The 17,026-nt window shown below is 31.5% G+C and overlaps 1 protein-coding gene across 1 annotated transcript in view; it reads right to left on the bottom strand.

The window, feature by feature from the left end:
- Nucleotides 1-17,026, bottom strand: part of HELZ (helicase with zinc finger) — a 118,490-nt gene that overhangs the window by 60,104 nt on the left and 41,360 nt on the right. The window contains exon 9 of the mRNA XM_031968638.1: nt 11,931-12,135. Coding sequence (XP_031824498.1) covers nt 11,931-12,135 — 205 coding nt within the window. The remainder of the gene's footprint in view (nt 1-11,930; nt 12,136-17,026) is intronic.

The raw sequence follows: 17,026 nt of genomic DNA, 5'->3' as shown, positions 1-17,026 counted from the left end.
AAAATAAATTCAATCAAAGGAGAAAAAAATAAAGAAATTACATTACATTTCAGCCATATTAATATTGTTTTAAACATTTTAAAACAACTAGATAATATAAGATTGGAATACAGCTGAGGCACAGGAATGACAGAAAAATATGGAAAGACTTGAACCTAAAATGGATGCCTTCAAAGAAATAGAAAACCAACAAGTGCAGGACAACCTTACATTGATGTATGTAAATGTATATGTCCATATATATATATGATTATAAGTATCTATATATATATATATATATATGTTGTGTATGTGTATGTATGTATATATGTATGTATAACTGCTCATGCAGGAGAAAGAAGAGAAGAAAGGGGAAAAAAGGATAAAGTAAAAAAGTATACAACAGAGAATAAAAGAAAACCTCCAAGGAAACAAAGAAAAGATGGGAAGTTTTGAATACAATGTATTCTATTACTATATATGTTTTCTTAAAATGAAAATATATTGCTACATATTCTGAATCTTTTCTTATGTCTACTATACACATGAAAATGTTGGGTTTGTTTTATTTTGTGTTCTTTTTCCTATTTTTGTATTTAAGGTTTAAGTTTTAAAAAGGAAAAAAATTAAATTAAATTTTTAAGAAGATTTAGCTACTCTGATCAATACAATGACTTAACTATTCCATAGGACTCATAATGAAAAAATGCTATTCATCTTCAGGGAGAGAAAATTCTGAGTATAAACCAAATCACTTTCATTATTTCTTTTTTGCAACATAGCTAATGTGGAATTGTTTTGCATGACTTCATATATGAAAAAAAATAGGTAAATGATAAAAACCAACAACAAAAATTAAGGAGGAATCATATATGTCTAATATTTATCCTTTAATATGCTATTCATTCATAGTGGCTCAAAGATCCAAGAAAAAAACATAATTAACTTTTAGCCAAAACATCAATGTCATGATGTTTCAATTGTGCAAAAATCAAACTTCCAGAAATCTGAAGTGTCTTGAGTAGAGCTGAATTCAAAAGTTATTAAAGGAAAAAAAAAAAAATCTCTAGCAACAAAGATGCAAACCCCTGAGCAGCAATAACCAACAATAAAAACATGAAGAGACAAAAGACATCTGATGTGCTATAACTGATCTGTTTTCATAACAAAAGCAAAGATGTGCCTTTTGTCTATCAAAGCCTACAAAAACCAAGTTGCTCAGTAAAAGGATCAGGAAAAGGAAAGAGGAAAAAAAATATCAGAAAAGAAAGGTATAAGAGAACAAATCTAGTAATGATTCAAAGTAGTGACAATAATTAGAACTGTTTATGGGAATAGTGAGCCAAAAGCCTATTTTAAAATATATTCTACCAATATTGTATAACTTTGAATTGGGGAACTAGGTAGGTAAAAAAAAAAAAAAAACTTAAACAGCAGATTCCCTGGGATACTCCACTGGAGATCACTTGCTTATACTGATAATAAATCATGAACTAGTTGTCCAAGCAGTTCTAAATCTGATTGTATTACTCTCTAATGCAAATTTCTCCATTTTCTACATAATGAATTTTTTTTTTCAATGTTTTCCTTTCTGTATAATGCCAGAATTTTCCCAGGAATTTAAATCAGATTTGCTGACCTGTAGTTGATTCTCTTTTTTGAAAAAGGGAACATTTAATCTTTTTCAATCATACAGTAACTCTCCTATTTTTTATCATCTTTCAAATATCAGTGACAGTAATCACTTATGCTATGTGGGAATTATAGGAATTGAATGGACCATCATGTGACCCAGTTCTAAAGCTAACTCATTCCCCTTCTATTCAATTATGGATCTAACCCAATTTAGCCAATTTTTAACCAATTTTAAGAAAATTTTAACCAATCATAGGAATTATGAGAAAACTTTATTATAATGTTTGAACCTAAAATGCTGCATGGCTGGTAGGTTAGACAACCTCTACTTGTAGCTTAGAGACCCTTACCTAAGGACCTTGATTTTTTAAATCAAACATGAGTCAGCAATGTAATGTGGTAACTAAAAAAAACACCATTTTTTTTCTTGGGCTGCATTAACCAAGATATGGCTTCTGGGTGTGGAGAGGTATTCTACTGTGGTCAGACCTCATCTGAAATCTTTTGTTCAGTTCTGGAGAAATGAATGAAATCTGTACTAGCTAATTTAGGCTTGTCAGGGAAAACTTCTCTAACAATGAAAACTATCTTAAAGTGAGAGTTGTTAGGTTTCCCCTTTGTCAAGGTCTTTAAATAGTGTCTAGGTGATGATTTGTCAGTTATGTCATAACTGTGTTATATTCTCTGAAGTGGTTTCATTATACAAATTTGCACTATTTTAGCTTTCCTTACATATAATAGAAACAAATGGTTCCACATTAATAGAAATACGCAAAGAAAATTACTATAATATGAAAACTTAATGAAATTCATTATTCTTGTTAATGAGGGCCTAGGTATAGTGAGAATTCCTTTCTTGTTTGGGTTGGATTTTATGACTTTTGAGGTCTGTCCCACCCTTATCGTAATAACTCTTATCATAATAACTCTGTGATTTTATGGACCTTTGGAGGGGATAAGGGAAAACTGGGACACTAATACATTGTTGGTAGACAATGATCAGCAGACAAATTCCAGAAAGACCTGGAGAGACTTACATGACTTAATGCTAAGTGAACTGAGTGGAACCAAGAGAGCACTGTACACAACAACAACAGAATTGTGTGATGATCAGTTGTGATGGACTTGGCTCTTTTTGATAGGGAAGTGATACAGGACAATTCCAATGGTTTTATGATGGAGAGAGTCATCCATATTCAGAGAACTATGGGAACTGAATATGGACCACAACATAGTGTTTTTACCTTTTTTGTTGTTTGTTTGCTTTTTTTCCTTCTCATTTTTTCCCCTTTTGATTTTTCTTGTACAGCATGATAACTGTGGAAATATGTTTGGAAGAACTGCATATATTTAACCTAAATTGGATTATTTGCTGTCTAGGGAAGGAGAGAAAGGGGAAAGGAAGGAGAAAAAAATTGAAACACAAGGTTTTGCGAGGGTGAATGTTGAAAACTATCTTTGCATGTATTTTGAAAAATACAAAGCTATTATTTTTTAAAAAATAAAATTTAAAAAAAGAAGAAAGATGATTATAGGAAATAGCACTTAATCTGAGTTTTGAAGGACCTTAGGGAGTCTAAGAAGTTGAAGGAAGTGTATTCCTTGAGGCTTGAGGGAGAATCTATATGAAGGCACTGAGTTTGGAGGTGGAATATTACGGGTGAACAGGAATATGCTGGTAAATGTTTAACAATCAATCCCCTCACTCACACCCCAAAAGTACACATGACACACTTCCATTTAATTTGTCTTATCTTTTCACAATCTATTGGTTTTCTACTTCTTCCTCTCCCTTCCAATATCAAGCCCTGTTCTTCATCCATACTGTGACCTCCAATCTCTCAATCTTATAGTTTTCTTCCAGCCCATCACCTCATGTACCAGTCACATTCTTCTTTTTCCATGTTGACCCCTCAGTGAACCAGTTCAAATCTACTCTTGAGTCCCTTGCCTCCTTATATCATCAAATGTGTCATGTCAAGTCTCAGCCTTGGATCACACCTACCTCTGTTCCTATATGCTGCTGCTACTGAACAAAGAGAAATTCTTCAATTACCTATCTGACATCTCAAACTGGATGTCACACAGAATCTTCAATTCAACACATTCAAAACTGAATTCATCATTCCTTTCCAAATCTTCCATTTTTTCAAACTTTTCTATTATTTTCAAAGGCACCATCCTCCTTCTAGTAACCCAGCCCCAAAACCTAGATGTCATTCTTGACCCCTTACTATCTATCACAGTCCTCCCCCATCCAATCTATTGCCAAAGCCCCTACCTCCCAGGATTGTTGGGGGAATAAAGTGAAATCATATTTGTAAAGTGTGTTGCCATTTTTAAAGTTCCATATAAATGCTATTATTATTATTAAGCATTTATTAAGCACCTATTATCTGCCAAGCACCTATTATCTTCTAGCATACTAGAAAGTGAATATAAAGACAAAAAAGGAAACAATCCCTTTCCTCAAGAAGCTCCATATCTTAAGCAATAAAGGATGATCTAAAACCAAGAGATTAAAAAGTAAATACTTGGGAAAACAAATAAACAGCCTTAAGTAAAAAAGCAAATAAACTTATCCAAGTAATTAAAACTTGGGGGAGAGGGGGCAAGATAACAGAATAAAAAATCAATTCAATGAAGCAATAAAACAAAGTTAAAATTTTTAAAAAATGGAACAAATGTGATACTATCAAAAACAAGTTAACTTAAAAATAGATAAGAGGAGATCATTTCACAATTGTTGGATTCCCTTAAAATTGTAAGCAAACCAAATAAACCTAGATACTACATTCCAAGAAAGCATAAGAGAGAAATGGTCAAAACTATTAGAGCCAAAAGGCAAAGGGAAAAGAGAAAGAATTCACTGATCACTTTCTGAAAGAAATTCCAATTGAAAACAATCAAATCACAAGCAGCCAAATATCTAAAAAGCACAAAAGCAACTGAAAGAAAATCTTGGAATATGATATTGCCAAAAGCAAAAATATTTAAATTAAACAATAACGTATCTTGCAAAACTGAGCATAATATATGGGGGTTTAATTTATAAAAGAATTTTAACAAAAGACTTCTTTAAAAACCACTAAGAAAACTAGAGATGGGTACAATCTTTGAAATAAACAAGAAAGCAAGGAAAATTTTGAAAGAGACCTAGAGTTGAAGAATTCAAGGAGTTAAATGATGATCAAATTATTTATACCCTGATGGAGGAAAAGAGATCATTGTTCCTTTAAAATTCTACTGCTTCCTAGAACCAAAGAAGACAAAATTCAGGACATTTCAGGTCCCACAGACTTCTCAAATTCAACATGTTCATAACAAAACTCATTACCTTTCCTCTAAAACTCATAGGTCTTCTTAATTTCCTTCTTTCTGTCAAGGTTACCATCTGTTATGATTCTTACAAGGCGCTAAGTCACTGGAACTGCTAAGACTTTGGGAGATTCACAAGTCCAAGAGATTCACAAGTTAGGAGATTCACAAGTCAGAAGGACAAGCTCACTAATCCACAAGCCCACTCTCAGAGGCAGAGGCAGATTCATTCCATATATCACCTGTGTGCGGGCTGGAGGCTGGAGATTCAGAGAGAGAGCGAGAGGCTGAAGCTGGCAGAGGCAAAAGACTAGTGGCAAGAGCTCTTGGAACTAAGGAGAGAGATAGGCCTCTAAGAAAGCTAATTGGGCTATTTTGAAAGAGACAATAAAGGACTGGACTTTAACTCCTGACTGCATTAGGTGATTTTGTTGAACTGGAACTAAGGCTGCCTCCAGAAGCTCCCCAAGAAATCTGCTCCCAGAGAACAATATATAATTTAGAGAAGAGAACACAACAACCATCACCTTTACAGTGATTCTGATTTCCAACTACATCATCATCCTTGATGACTTACTCTCCCTCCTTTCACATAGCTAATCAACTTACAGATCTTGCTCCTACTTCCACTACATCTCTCAAATTCATTTCTTTTTCTCTGTTCACACAGCTACCACATTTTCCAGGTCCACAGCATCTGTTGCCTAGATTATTTTAATAGTCTCCTTGTTGACTTCCCTCCTTCAAGTATCTACCCACTTCAATTAACTCTCCACATCACTGTTAAAGAGATATTCCTAAAGCATAGGTTTGACCATGTCACACTCATGCCCAATAAATTCTAGTGACTTGGATTTTTGTTATCTCTAGGATCAGTTACAATCTCCTCTTTAGCACTTAAAGCCCTCCAAAACCTGGCTCAGTTTATCTTTCCAAACTTATCCTATATTACTATCCTTCATGCATTCGATAATCCACTCAAACTATCCTTCTTGCTATCTTTTACACATAAGAAAAGACAATGTATAAACTGCATTAATATACTTATAATATTGAGACCAAAAGAATAGTACCCAAGATGCTAGAAGAATCCAATATATCAAATGGTCATAAGAGGACAAATCATAAAAGATGGGAAAGTATAAGTAGGCTGCAAACTGCACTTGAGGTGAAAGTACTCACACCAATGCAATCACAAATCCACATAAGTACAATAGAAATATGAAGAGGAAGAGAAGCAAAAGATGAAAAAGAATCTTTAATTAGGTAACATATTAGAAGACTAAATATATAACTGGAGAAAAACAATTGGGTTACCCTTAAGCTAAATAAACATATTGTGTTTTTTCAGAAAGCTGAATTTTAAAATTATCTCACTACAATAGGAGTTTCAAACTTATTCTTGCCTCCATGATATTCACTAACTTCTGCCCTTAACCTCTCATTACTCTAATCATTTCTACTATCTCTATTTTCACCCTACTCTCCAATAATGATGTGGTCCTTTTGCTTATCTTTCTTGTCTTCTCTAGTGGAACCCATTTAACCATCATCATCGTCGCCCTCTTAATCATTAATCACTCCCTATATACTAGTTCTTTATCTGCCTCTTACAAACATGACTAAATCTCCAGCCTTAAAAACAAACAAACAAACAAAAAAACTATTCTACCTGGTATCCTACTATAGTATCCTACCATGCTCTCTAATTATCATCCTATATTGTTTTTCTCCACCTTGTCAATTAACTATATTAAACTATAAAAGCTATGTTCACAATCATTATCTCCACTTATTTCCTCAGTCTCTTTTTAATTGTTTATAATTTGACTTTTGACTCCTTTAAACTAAAATTTTTTTAAAATTATCAGTGGTTTTTAAAATGCCAATTTTAACAGCCTTTACTCAAACTTCACCTTTCTTGACTGGCATCTCTATAACTTCTCACACTATTGATCACCTCCTCCTCTCTGGGTTTTTGTGAATGTCTTCTCTTGATTCTGTCCTCCTGAGAATCTGACCACACCTTCTCAATCTTCTTTCCTGAATCTTTATTCCCAAAATGTCCACCAACAACAATTTTTTTTTTCCTCAATACTTTACTTGGTGATCTGATCAACTCCTTAATTTTAAGCAAAAAACAATTCAGTTAATTATTCTCATCAACATTAAGGCCATCAGAGCTCTCAAAATGTATCTTTTGGTGATTAGAAAATTTAATGATCCTAGTAGCTTCTAAAGTGTTAGATCCCTATTTTTACTTAAGGTTTCTCATTTTTAAATCATCAGTGAAAAATTATTTCAGAATAATATGACTTCTTGAAGAGAGCAAAGCTATTCAACTTCTAAACAATTCTAATTTCATGAATTTATTTTCATTAAGCATCATTAAGTATGATGATCATTTTTCTATATTCCAATCAGTGTTACTTTTCTGATTGCTGGTAAGTAGAAAACTGCCTAGAATAATAGATATCCACAGCTACATCTGCAGAACACCCTGTGAGTTAGCATCAGTGTTTAGAATAAGAAAAGTTATTAGAAAAAATTTAAAAAAAAACATTTTTAAAGACTACAATGTTATAAAAATAGTAGTGAACACAAGAGGCATAATAAAAGAAGTAACAGTGAAATCTAAATAATGAATGGATCATTTTAAAACTGATAAAAATCTAAGTGAAAGAAAATAATGATGATTAAACAAGTTAACAAAATTTCTGGGAAGCAGTTAAAACAATCCTTAGAGCATATATTTACAAAGCTGGATCAGGTGGGGGTGAGAGTAGTGGTAGAGAAAAAGATTAATGAACTGAACATAAAATTTAAAAATTAAACAATGAAAAGACCAAAAGAAGAAATCTTGAAAATTGAAAGGAAAAAGATAAAAATAAAATAAAATAAGAACTATCTGGGATTAAAGAGAGAGACAGGCATTTACTAAGTACCAGGCACTAGACTAAGTGCTTTCCAAATATTTCCTTTTAATCCTCACAAATCATCCTGAGAGGTAGATGCTATTATTATACTCATTTTACAGTTTTAAAAGGTAAATAAAAAGTAAGTTGCTTGTCTAGGATCATAGAGTTATTAAGTGTCTATGATTACATTAGAACTCAGGTCTTCCAGATTCTAACTAGACTCAGCATTCTATCCACTATATCCTATAGCTCCCTATAGGATTAAAAGTCAAACAAAAAGCTGAATCTTTTAAAAGACTGACAAAATCACTAATCTGATACAAAAGAAAGAGGATATCAAATTACCAAAATAAAAAATGAACAAAGGAAAAGTCACACCAAAGGAAAAATTAAAATTATCATAACTTATGTACAAAATTACACGCCAATAAAACTGAAAAATTTTTAAATATTATCTAAAAAATATAAACTATACAAATTAAAAAATAAAATATATTAATCAAATTTCAGAAATCAAACTAGCCATAAATAAACTATGAGAGGAAGGAAAACACCCAAAATTGAAAGATTTATGGGTAAATTCTATCAAGCAATATCAATCCTACACAGTCACTTATTAAATGCTTACTATGTGCTAGATACTGAAAATGTTAAAAAAAAAAAAAAAAAAAAAAAAAAGATAAAATGTAAAGGGCTGAAATGAAACTGTTAAAAGGTGTGCTTGAATCAGGCAACTGAGGACTTAAGGCTAATTACCTATTTGACAATGATTCTATTACCTTATGTTTGGAAAAATGGCCCTTCTCACTGTTCCCAGCTGGCTCGATGTTTGATGTGTACAGATAATTGTAGGTAAGGATTAAGGGGTGGGGTGAGAGAGACAAGAGAACTTCATTTTGCAGCAGGACCAGGAGAAGGGAAGTTGGTGGCAAGCTTGTGGCAGTTTGTCAGTCTCTTTCACTTATTCCCTTGAAGTACAAAGATTTTTGCTTATCCTGACTCTGGCTGCTCCTGAGGCCTCTAGGGAGTTAGTCCAGACTTTATAGTAAAACAGTCTCTAGTCTCAACAAGTTTACATTCTAATGAAAGAGACAAAAATGTAAATAAGTACATATAAGATATATGTAAGGAAGACTGAAGGTAATCTCAGTAGGAAAGATACTAGCAATTGGGAGAACGAGGAAGGACTACTGCAGAAAATGCTAAATGGATGTCTAATTTGAAATGTCCAACAAGAAGTCTGTAATGTGGGGCTGGAACTCAGGACAGAAATTAGGCCTGAGCTAATGAAAGTACCAAATTAATATAAAACATAGAAAAAGGAAAATACTAACCAGTACAGGAACATTCACAGAAAATAGGCACGATGTGATTGATGAATTAGCAAAGGTAATTGAGAAGAAGCAGAAATGCAGAAAAGGAGAACCAAGAGACAGTAGGTATGAAAATCCAGAGAGGAGCATATATCCAAAAAGAGAAGGTATTGCTAGTACTAAATGAATCTTTAAATTCCATTATAACATTGAAGATGAACATTTTAATATTTTATGTGAAATTCTGTCACAAGGAAAATATTGGTGTCATTAGCTTGGTGTCATTTCTGCCAACTTTCACATTTTTTCTTATTTTGGGGGCTATGGAATTTTCTTATTTTGGGGGCTATGGAATATGTACCATAATATACTCAAATTATGGACCATAAAATCTTAAAAGAGTGAAGAATATTCATCTTTCACATCTCATCAACTTGAAAATTAGGTGCATATAATTTTTAAAAAATGTTCTGAATACTATTTACAATTAGAAATCAATGGTAGATAGCAATAACAATAAAGTAATGATTTTCTAAATAGTAAAAAAATCATTTTAGAGAAAGCTGCTGTGGGCTTTGTTGTATTTTGAATAGTGAACCATGTTGTAGAACAACAGAAGTGATTCTATTAATCACCTTTCAATCAATTATTAATTCAGCAAATATGAATGTCTACTATGTAAAAGGCACTATATTACATGCTATGGAAATTACAAAGCTATAGAATACAAACTGATTGCTCCTAAAGAAATTGCAATTTAATTTAAACATGAAGACATGATTCATTTTTATGAAGAAGATAGAAATTACAAAAAAGCAAATTTACATCATAAGATGATCTGATGAAAACAAATTCTAGAACATAAGATCAGTGCTTAATTTAGCCCTAAGTCTCACAGCATCTGTTTCTAAAAGTTATTGTGCACAGTACATTTAAGAGATGTTTATTCACAAAATTATCTAAAAATCACAAAATTATGTTACAATTATGTTGTAAGGCAAAAGGAATTGTCCAAGGATTAAGTTTAAGTGACACCATGGGTCACACTTCTAAGAAGTATAAGAACCTTATTTCTTTTTAACTCAAAGACCAGCATACTCTCCAGTATTCCACACTACCCCTATTTCTATGGTTAATGACTTAAAACAGAATTATTTAGAAAATTCATTAAGTCAGAAGGTTATCATTCTCTAAAACTAGAAAAACAAGGCAGTACTATAACTAAAATAGTTCCCCAATCACTAAGAAAACCCAGTATTCTATTGACACATTAGTTCTTTATTCAGTCTTCTATCAATTTAACTGAAAATTAAATAATATAATTTGTGTCTCTGAAAGAGCTGTGATTTTGTTAGCTTGAACATGCTCTTCCCATTGATGCAACAGAAAGTCCTCCTGAGTAACTGTAGCCAGAAAATCACTTTCTTAACTGAAAAGTCTCTCCAAATTCAGATAAGATACATAATTTGTCTTTGGGCCAATTACCCAATTACAATTGGGCTGTGATGGTAGAACATGCTACAGTTTTCATTCTACCCTTAGACTTTGGAATCTCCAAGTGACCTCCATAACTCTCTTTGAAGCATCAAAATAGGACTTCAATGGAAAACTAAACAATAATCGTTTTGTTAAACAAATCACTACTCTCTGTGTATAGTATTTCTTTCAAAAATAATATTCAAACAGACTCAATTGCTATTGTATTAGATGCAAGTAAATTAGAAATCCTTCATATTAAATGTCACAAATAATATTTTTTCTATGATGACTGACTTACATCAATAGTTTTAATCTTTGATAAACGATAATCACTTTAAAAAAAAAAACCTAGAGTAAATACTAAAAATGCCATTCCTATAACTTCCTTATTTAATTTATAATTGCAAGTATTTTATTACAGGAGTACTTGTAAAATATATCAATTGTACATTTCTAGGCAGTTAATCTAAAACAGCATAAGTAGTCTATCTACAAGACCTATTTTTGTTGAAACAAATATAGTCCAAGTGCAATTATAACAATCTTTAAAAAGATAGGATTCTTGACGAAAGGCAGCTTGGAAACAATGCAGAATACTATTTGAACTCTATACCCTGATTTCATGTCCTGCCTTTGCCACATCCTGCTTGCTTATGGTCTAAGAGTCATACAGTCTCTCCACCACTTAGATTTCTTCTCTGTAAAATGAGGAAGTGACTTCTGACATTCTTGTTAATAATTTTAAATCTATGATTCTGTGATATCCATGTTCTAAAACTGCATGAAATATTCCCTGAAATTATGACCCATCAACAAAGACTTGTAAATATACTAAGATTATTATTATAAATTTACTATAAGAATTCTTTAAATAAACTTGATAGGACATTAAAATTACATTATATATCCAAAACCACTAAAATGGAAACCTATTAGTCATAGAAATGGGAGTCATGAGGATACCTTAAGTAGTTAGTAATTAAATCACTTTTGATGAAGTGCATTTAAAAGGTAGCAATAAAAAACATAGCTAAATAGCACCATGATGTGATAATCTAAACAAACCTGTTATACAAATTCCAACAGGACTGTACTTACTGGAAATTTTGAACTTAAATTTCTATATAAGCCATTGAATGTGATTACTGTCTAATACTAATAAATACTTTATTATTTACTACTAAATAATATTAAATACTAAAAAATACTAAATACTAATAAAACTTTATTTTTCAAGAGCTACAATTTTTCAATTCCACCTCTTGAATTTTATCAATAAAAGTTTTACCTTGGGTGGTGATTGCTGCTGTTTGCTGGTATTTCCCAAATGTTGCTGTCTTAGAGCCCGAGGGATAAATTCAGGAGCAAGTGGATTCAACACATATGTTTTCTTTAGCTCCAAAGCCTCTAACTGTGTTTTGATCTGTTCAAAAGTGATACCATGTAGGCTTTTGTTGTCATGACACAAGGCAATAAACCGCTCCCAAAATTTCCTATAGAAAAGATTTTTAAAAATCAAGTTATCACTGGAAAGGAAGAGATCATGAACATGAATAAAAGAAAATAAAGGGACTTCAGAATTGCTTTCCTTGAAAATACTTAGAAATAGCTTAAACACCTGTTAGCCTAGAATTCTAAGTGTACTATTTTCTATCATGTTATAAAACATTCACAAATCCTCTCTGATAATTATCAAGTCTACTGTAGTACTTTATACAGAGCAGATATTCAAAAAGTGTTTGCTTAATAAAATAGCTTAGAATAGCCAACTTTTATTATATATGATAATAGAGAGAAAATGTCATATGAAGTCTTTTTTTAATTATTTCAAAATTTTATCTTTGTAATGAACCTCTTCTTGCAATATGCTTACTTTTACATTTATGTCTAACTTTACTTGAATTAAAGGAGTTGGTAAACCAAAATGTGAGAACAAATAATCAACCTAGAATTCAAAACTGGTTCAAATAAACCATACTGGGATTATTTTTTTAAATGACTAAAAATTATATTTGATTTTTCCTTTATTTTATAGATCTTTTCTAGAACACCAGCTTTTGAAAACATTAATTTCTTAATTCTCAACTTTCTAAAATGAGAATTACTAAACAACATACATTTAAAACAAAAGCATTAAATTAATAATCTGAAAGATCAGAAGAAGTTAAAGTGTAACAATATAGGAACTTAAAAACATTAAAAGAGAAAACTCTTAGAGATTATTTAGAATAGTCTATTAAACTCATGGGTCACAAGAATGAACCTGAAAAGTTTAAAAAGTATATTTTATATCCTCCAACTAAATGCTACAAAACAAAGAAGAGGACCATTTAAGAAGTTTTTTTTTAAGTCTATGTGGTCATTATTAAAAATATTTACTGAGTTTCAAAAAAGATTATGCTAAAAAAAAAAAAAGGAATATGAAAATAGTTTCTTCCATAAACAAGATAACTTGAGGAAACATAAATAGAAAAATGTATCATAACAGAACAGAAATAAAGGTGGCCATTCAAAATAAATTTTGCAACATTTAATCCTCATTTTGGACTAATTATAAGGTACAAATGCATATTCTTCCATGTTCTTTATTGTTAAAAATTTATGAACATTCACAATGTTCAAATAAATAAAAATAAGTCTATACACAAATAATTTAAAAATATACCTCTCATCAAGAAATAAGAAATTTAGTTAGATACATTTCAACAATCTTAAGATTGCTTTATATATTGCTAGTAAATAAAAGTTGAAAAGCATTGCATAAGAAATAAAATTACTTTCTTATTCCTATAGTTTACAGTTTGAAATTAGGGCTAAAATTTGGAACTATGCTCAAAAAGTTATCAAACTGTGCATACCCTTTGATCCACCAGTATTACTACTGGGCTTATATCCAAAGAGATCATAAAGAAGGGAAAGGGATGGGAAAGGGATCTGTATGTGCACGAATGTTTGTGGCAGCCTTCTTTGTAGTGGCCAGAAACTGGAAACTGAGTAGATGCCCATCAATTGGAGAATGGCTGAATAAATTGTGGTATATGAATATTATGGAATATTATTGTTCTGTAAGAAATGACCAACAGGATGATTTCAGAAAGGCCTGGAGAGACTTACATGAACTGAGTGAAATGAGCAGGGCCAGATCATCATATACTTCAACAACAATACTATATGGTGACCAATTCTGATGGACCTGGCCATCTTCAGCAATGAGATGAACCAAATTGGTTCCAATGGAGCAGAAATGAACTGAACCAGCTACGCCCAGAGAAAGAACTCTGGGAGATGACTAAGAACCATTACACTGAATTCCCAATCCTCATATTTTTGCCTGCCTGCATTTTGGATTTCCTTCACAGGCTAATTGTACAATATTTCAGAGTCCGATTCTTTTTGTACAGCAAAATAATGGTTTGGTCATGTATACTTATTATGTATCTAATTTATACTTTAATGTATTTAACATCTACTGGTCATCCTGCCATCTAGAGGAGGGGTCGGGGGAAGGAGGGGAAAAATTGGAACAAAAGGTTTGGCAATTGTCAATGCTGTAAAATTACCCATACATATACCTTGTAAATAAAAAGCTACTTTAAAAAAATGAAATTAGGGCTAAGATTAACAGCATTCCAGGCCTAACAATGCATAAATAGCTCTTCTCTTTTAAAAATTATTCCCCCCCAAAAATGGCCATAAATTCCAACATATGTATTCCAACATATAAAAAAAACCAGTTATTTATTTCCTTCCAACCCCCTCCCCAAATAGCCAGGTATTAACTGTCATTTCTTGTTCTATGAAATAAGGAAAACCTCTTTCATTTTTATAACATTCATTTCATACATTAATATCAAACTCCAATAATTTGTTTCCCTTTCTAATTTAAATAAATCAAATGTTTGCATGCATTTTATTCTTAAGTCACTTTTTAAAATGTTACACATTGCTCTGCTTATGTTCACTCTTCATTTGCTCTAGTGATACCAGCGCACTAATATCAAGTAGTTTTTTTATTTCAAAAAAAGCCAATAAATTGGATCTTTTCTTTGTAAAATGGGAAGATCTACATTCATTACCTATTCTGAAAGATTTAGTAGGTTAAGTTAAGCATTTTAAAGACAACTTTAAATTTACATTTTTCTTATAAACTTATTTAATGAGTACCTTCTAGTTACTTATATAGTTTTTTCTATACTTTTATGTACTTCCGATCAAACTTTATGCCAATTTATCTTTGAAAAGATCCTGCTTGTGGTATGAAATGTGGAGGAAATTTTTTATTTTTTCCCCTCTATGTTTACTGTGCTTAGTTAAAACAGTCACAAAAAATTTTTTTTATATTCTTATGAGATTTCTTTTGGAACATATTGCCAAAGACCTTGATCTCCAGATTACTAAATGAAAGAATTACTGTTGATAAAGTGCTATGTTTAAAAACAAAAATGATATCAGAGTAGAAGGCCAGGCAATGTAATGATGCACAGAGTTTCAAAGGCAGATTTATAAAGCACATGCAGAGATATCTGGATACTAGGCAAAAGTTGCTAACTTGATGAAAGGCTAACACCAAACCTATGCTTTCTCAAAATTAAATAAATTGCTATAAAATCAATTCAGTCTATTATTGGTTGAAGAGATTACTTTCATGTGTTTCTATGTTGCTGCATTTTAAATTTTTTAAAAAGAATATAATGTTATCAATCACAATATCCAGTAATTAAAAATGAAAATTTTGTTTCTCAAGATAAGAAACTATAAAGAATCACATACAACACTAAGGCAGTAACTAGCCATTCTTGCATTCAGCAATGAATGAGTAATTTCACTGTAAATTTAAAACACTTTCTGGGAAATCATGCCAGCTTATTAAAATATTACTGTATCATTCCTTTCCTCATCCCATACAATTCTGTGTGTGTGTGTGTGTGTGTGTGTGTGTGTTGAAGCAATTGGGATTAAGTGACTTGCCCAGGATCACACAACTAGGAAGCATCTGAGACCATATTTGAACTAGGGTCCTCCCGACTCCAGGACTGGTGCTCTATCTACTGCGCCACCTAGCTGCCCCCACCCCATACAATTATTGCAACTAATTACTATAGATGTGATTTCTCAAACTATTCAACTTTTTATTTTTTTAAAGAAGTGTGGAAGGGTGGAAATTGAAAGGAACTGCATTAAGCTATAGCCCTCTATGAACATTCCAATTTCAGAATAATAAAGATTCACTTAACAATAACAACAAACAAAAAAATATATAGGTCATGTTTAGACTAGTACTCATTAAACATGATTGATATTTATATGTGCTGTATCAATTAGCACTAAATATTGAAAGTGAGGGGAATTGATAATTTCAAAGAAATCATTATCCAAATCCTATTTTAAAATGCTGAAATTAATGACGAAAATAATACTTTATATTTACATATAATTCTTTTTAGTTACAATGTACTTTTCTATTTAATATTACTTCCAGCTTGAAAGAATCAGAGGGAAGAGGAATTCAATTAATTAAAAAGGTGAAAGAAAGTATGTAGTTGGTTTAGAGTGGCACTAAGACTCCTGAAGAACAGCAGAGGTTAAATTTGGAGAGAAGAAATTTGGAGACATTGAGATAAATGCAAAGGAGATAATCCTAGTCCAGATCCTACTTACAACTTCAGTGATAAAAAGTTATAGAAAAGGAGCAAGAGAAGTAATAGAATTAAGAAGTAAGAATTTGAAAGAAACTCAAGGTGAAATAAAAGAAAAGCAATAGCTGCCAAATCAAACTAAGAAAAGGTAAGCAAAACAGACTGATAATTAAAACAAATTGTTAAATTAGTAGGTAAAAAGAAAATGGTGAAATAAGAAATTAGTGCCAACTGGAAAGATAGCTGCATGTATGGTTATCAAGTTGTCAGATGTAAAGAGGTGATAAAGGATTTTTTTTCTAAGATAAACACACACAAGTAGTTAAAAAAAAAAACCTGAGAATTTCAACTAGAACAAAAAGAGTAAATTTTGTAGTGACTTAAAATGAGTACATAAAATATATATTTCTGCTACAGTCAAATTATCTGTTAAATTCTAAGCAGAGGAAGATCAGAAAAATATCTTTCCAGAAGCTATTCTGAAATACTAAATCATAAAAAATAACAAACTAAAGGAGTACTCACTAATTGGAAAACAACTGAATAAAATGTGGCAGATAAAGGTAAGGGAATATTTGTGTGCTGTAAGAAATGATGGATTCAGAGAAATCTGGGAGGACTCATTGAACTGAAGCAAAATAAAGTAAGCTACCAAGAAAATAATTTATATAATCACTGCAACATTGTAAAGAAAAATAATTTTAAAAGACTTAAGAACTCCGAACAAAACAATAAGCAGCCATGAGGA

This window comes from Sarcophilus harrisii, chromosome 4 (genome assembly GCF_902635505.1).
Source record: "Sarcophilus harrisii chromosome 4, mSarHar1.11, whole genome shotgun sequence".
Taxonomy (NCBI): domain Eukaryota; kingdom Metazoa; phylum Chordata; class Mammalia; order Dasyuromorphia; family Dasyuridae; genus Sarcophilus; species Sarcophilus harrisii.
This window is presented reverse-complemented; position numbering and strand designations above follow the sequence as displayed.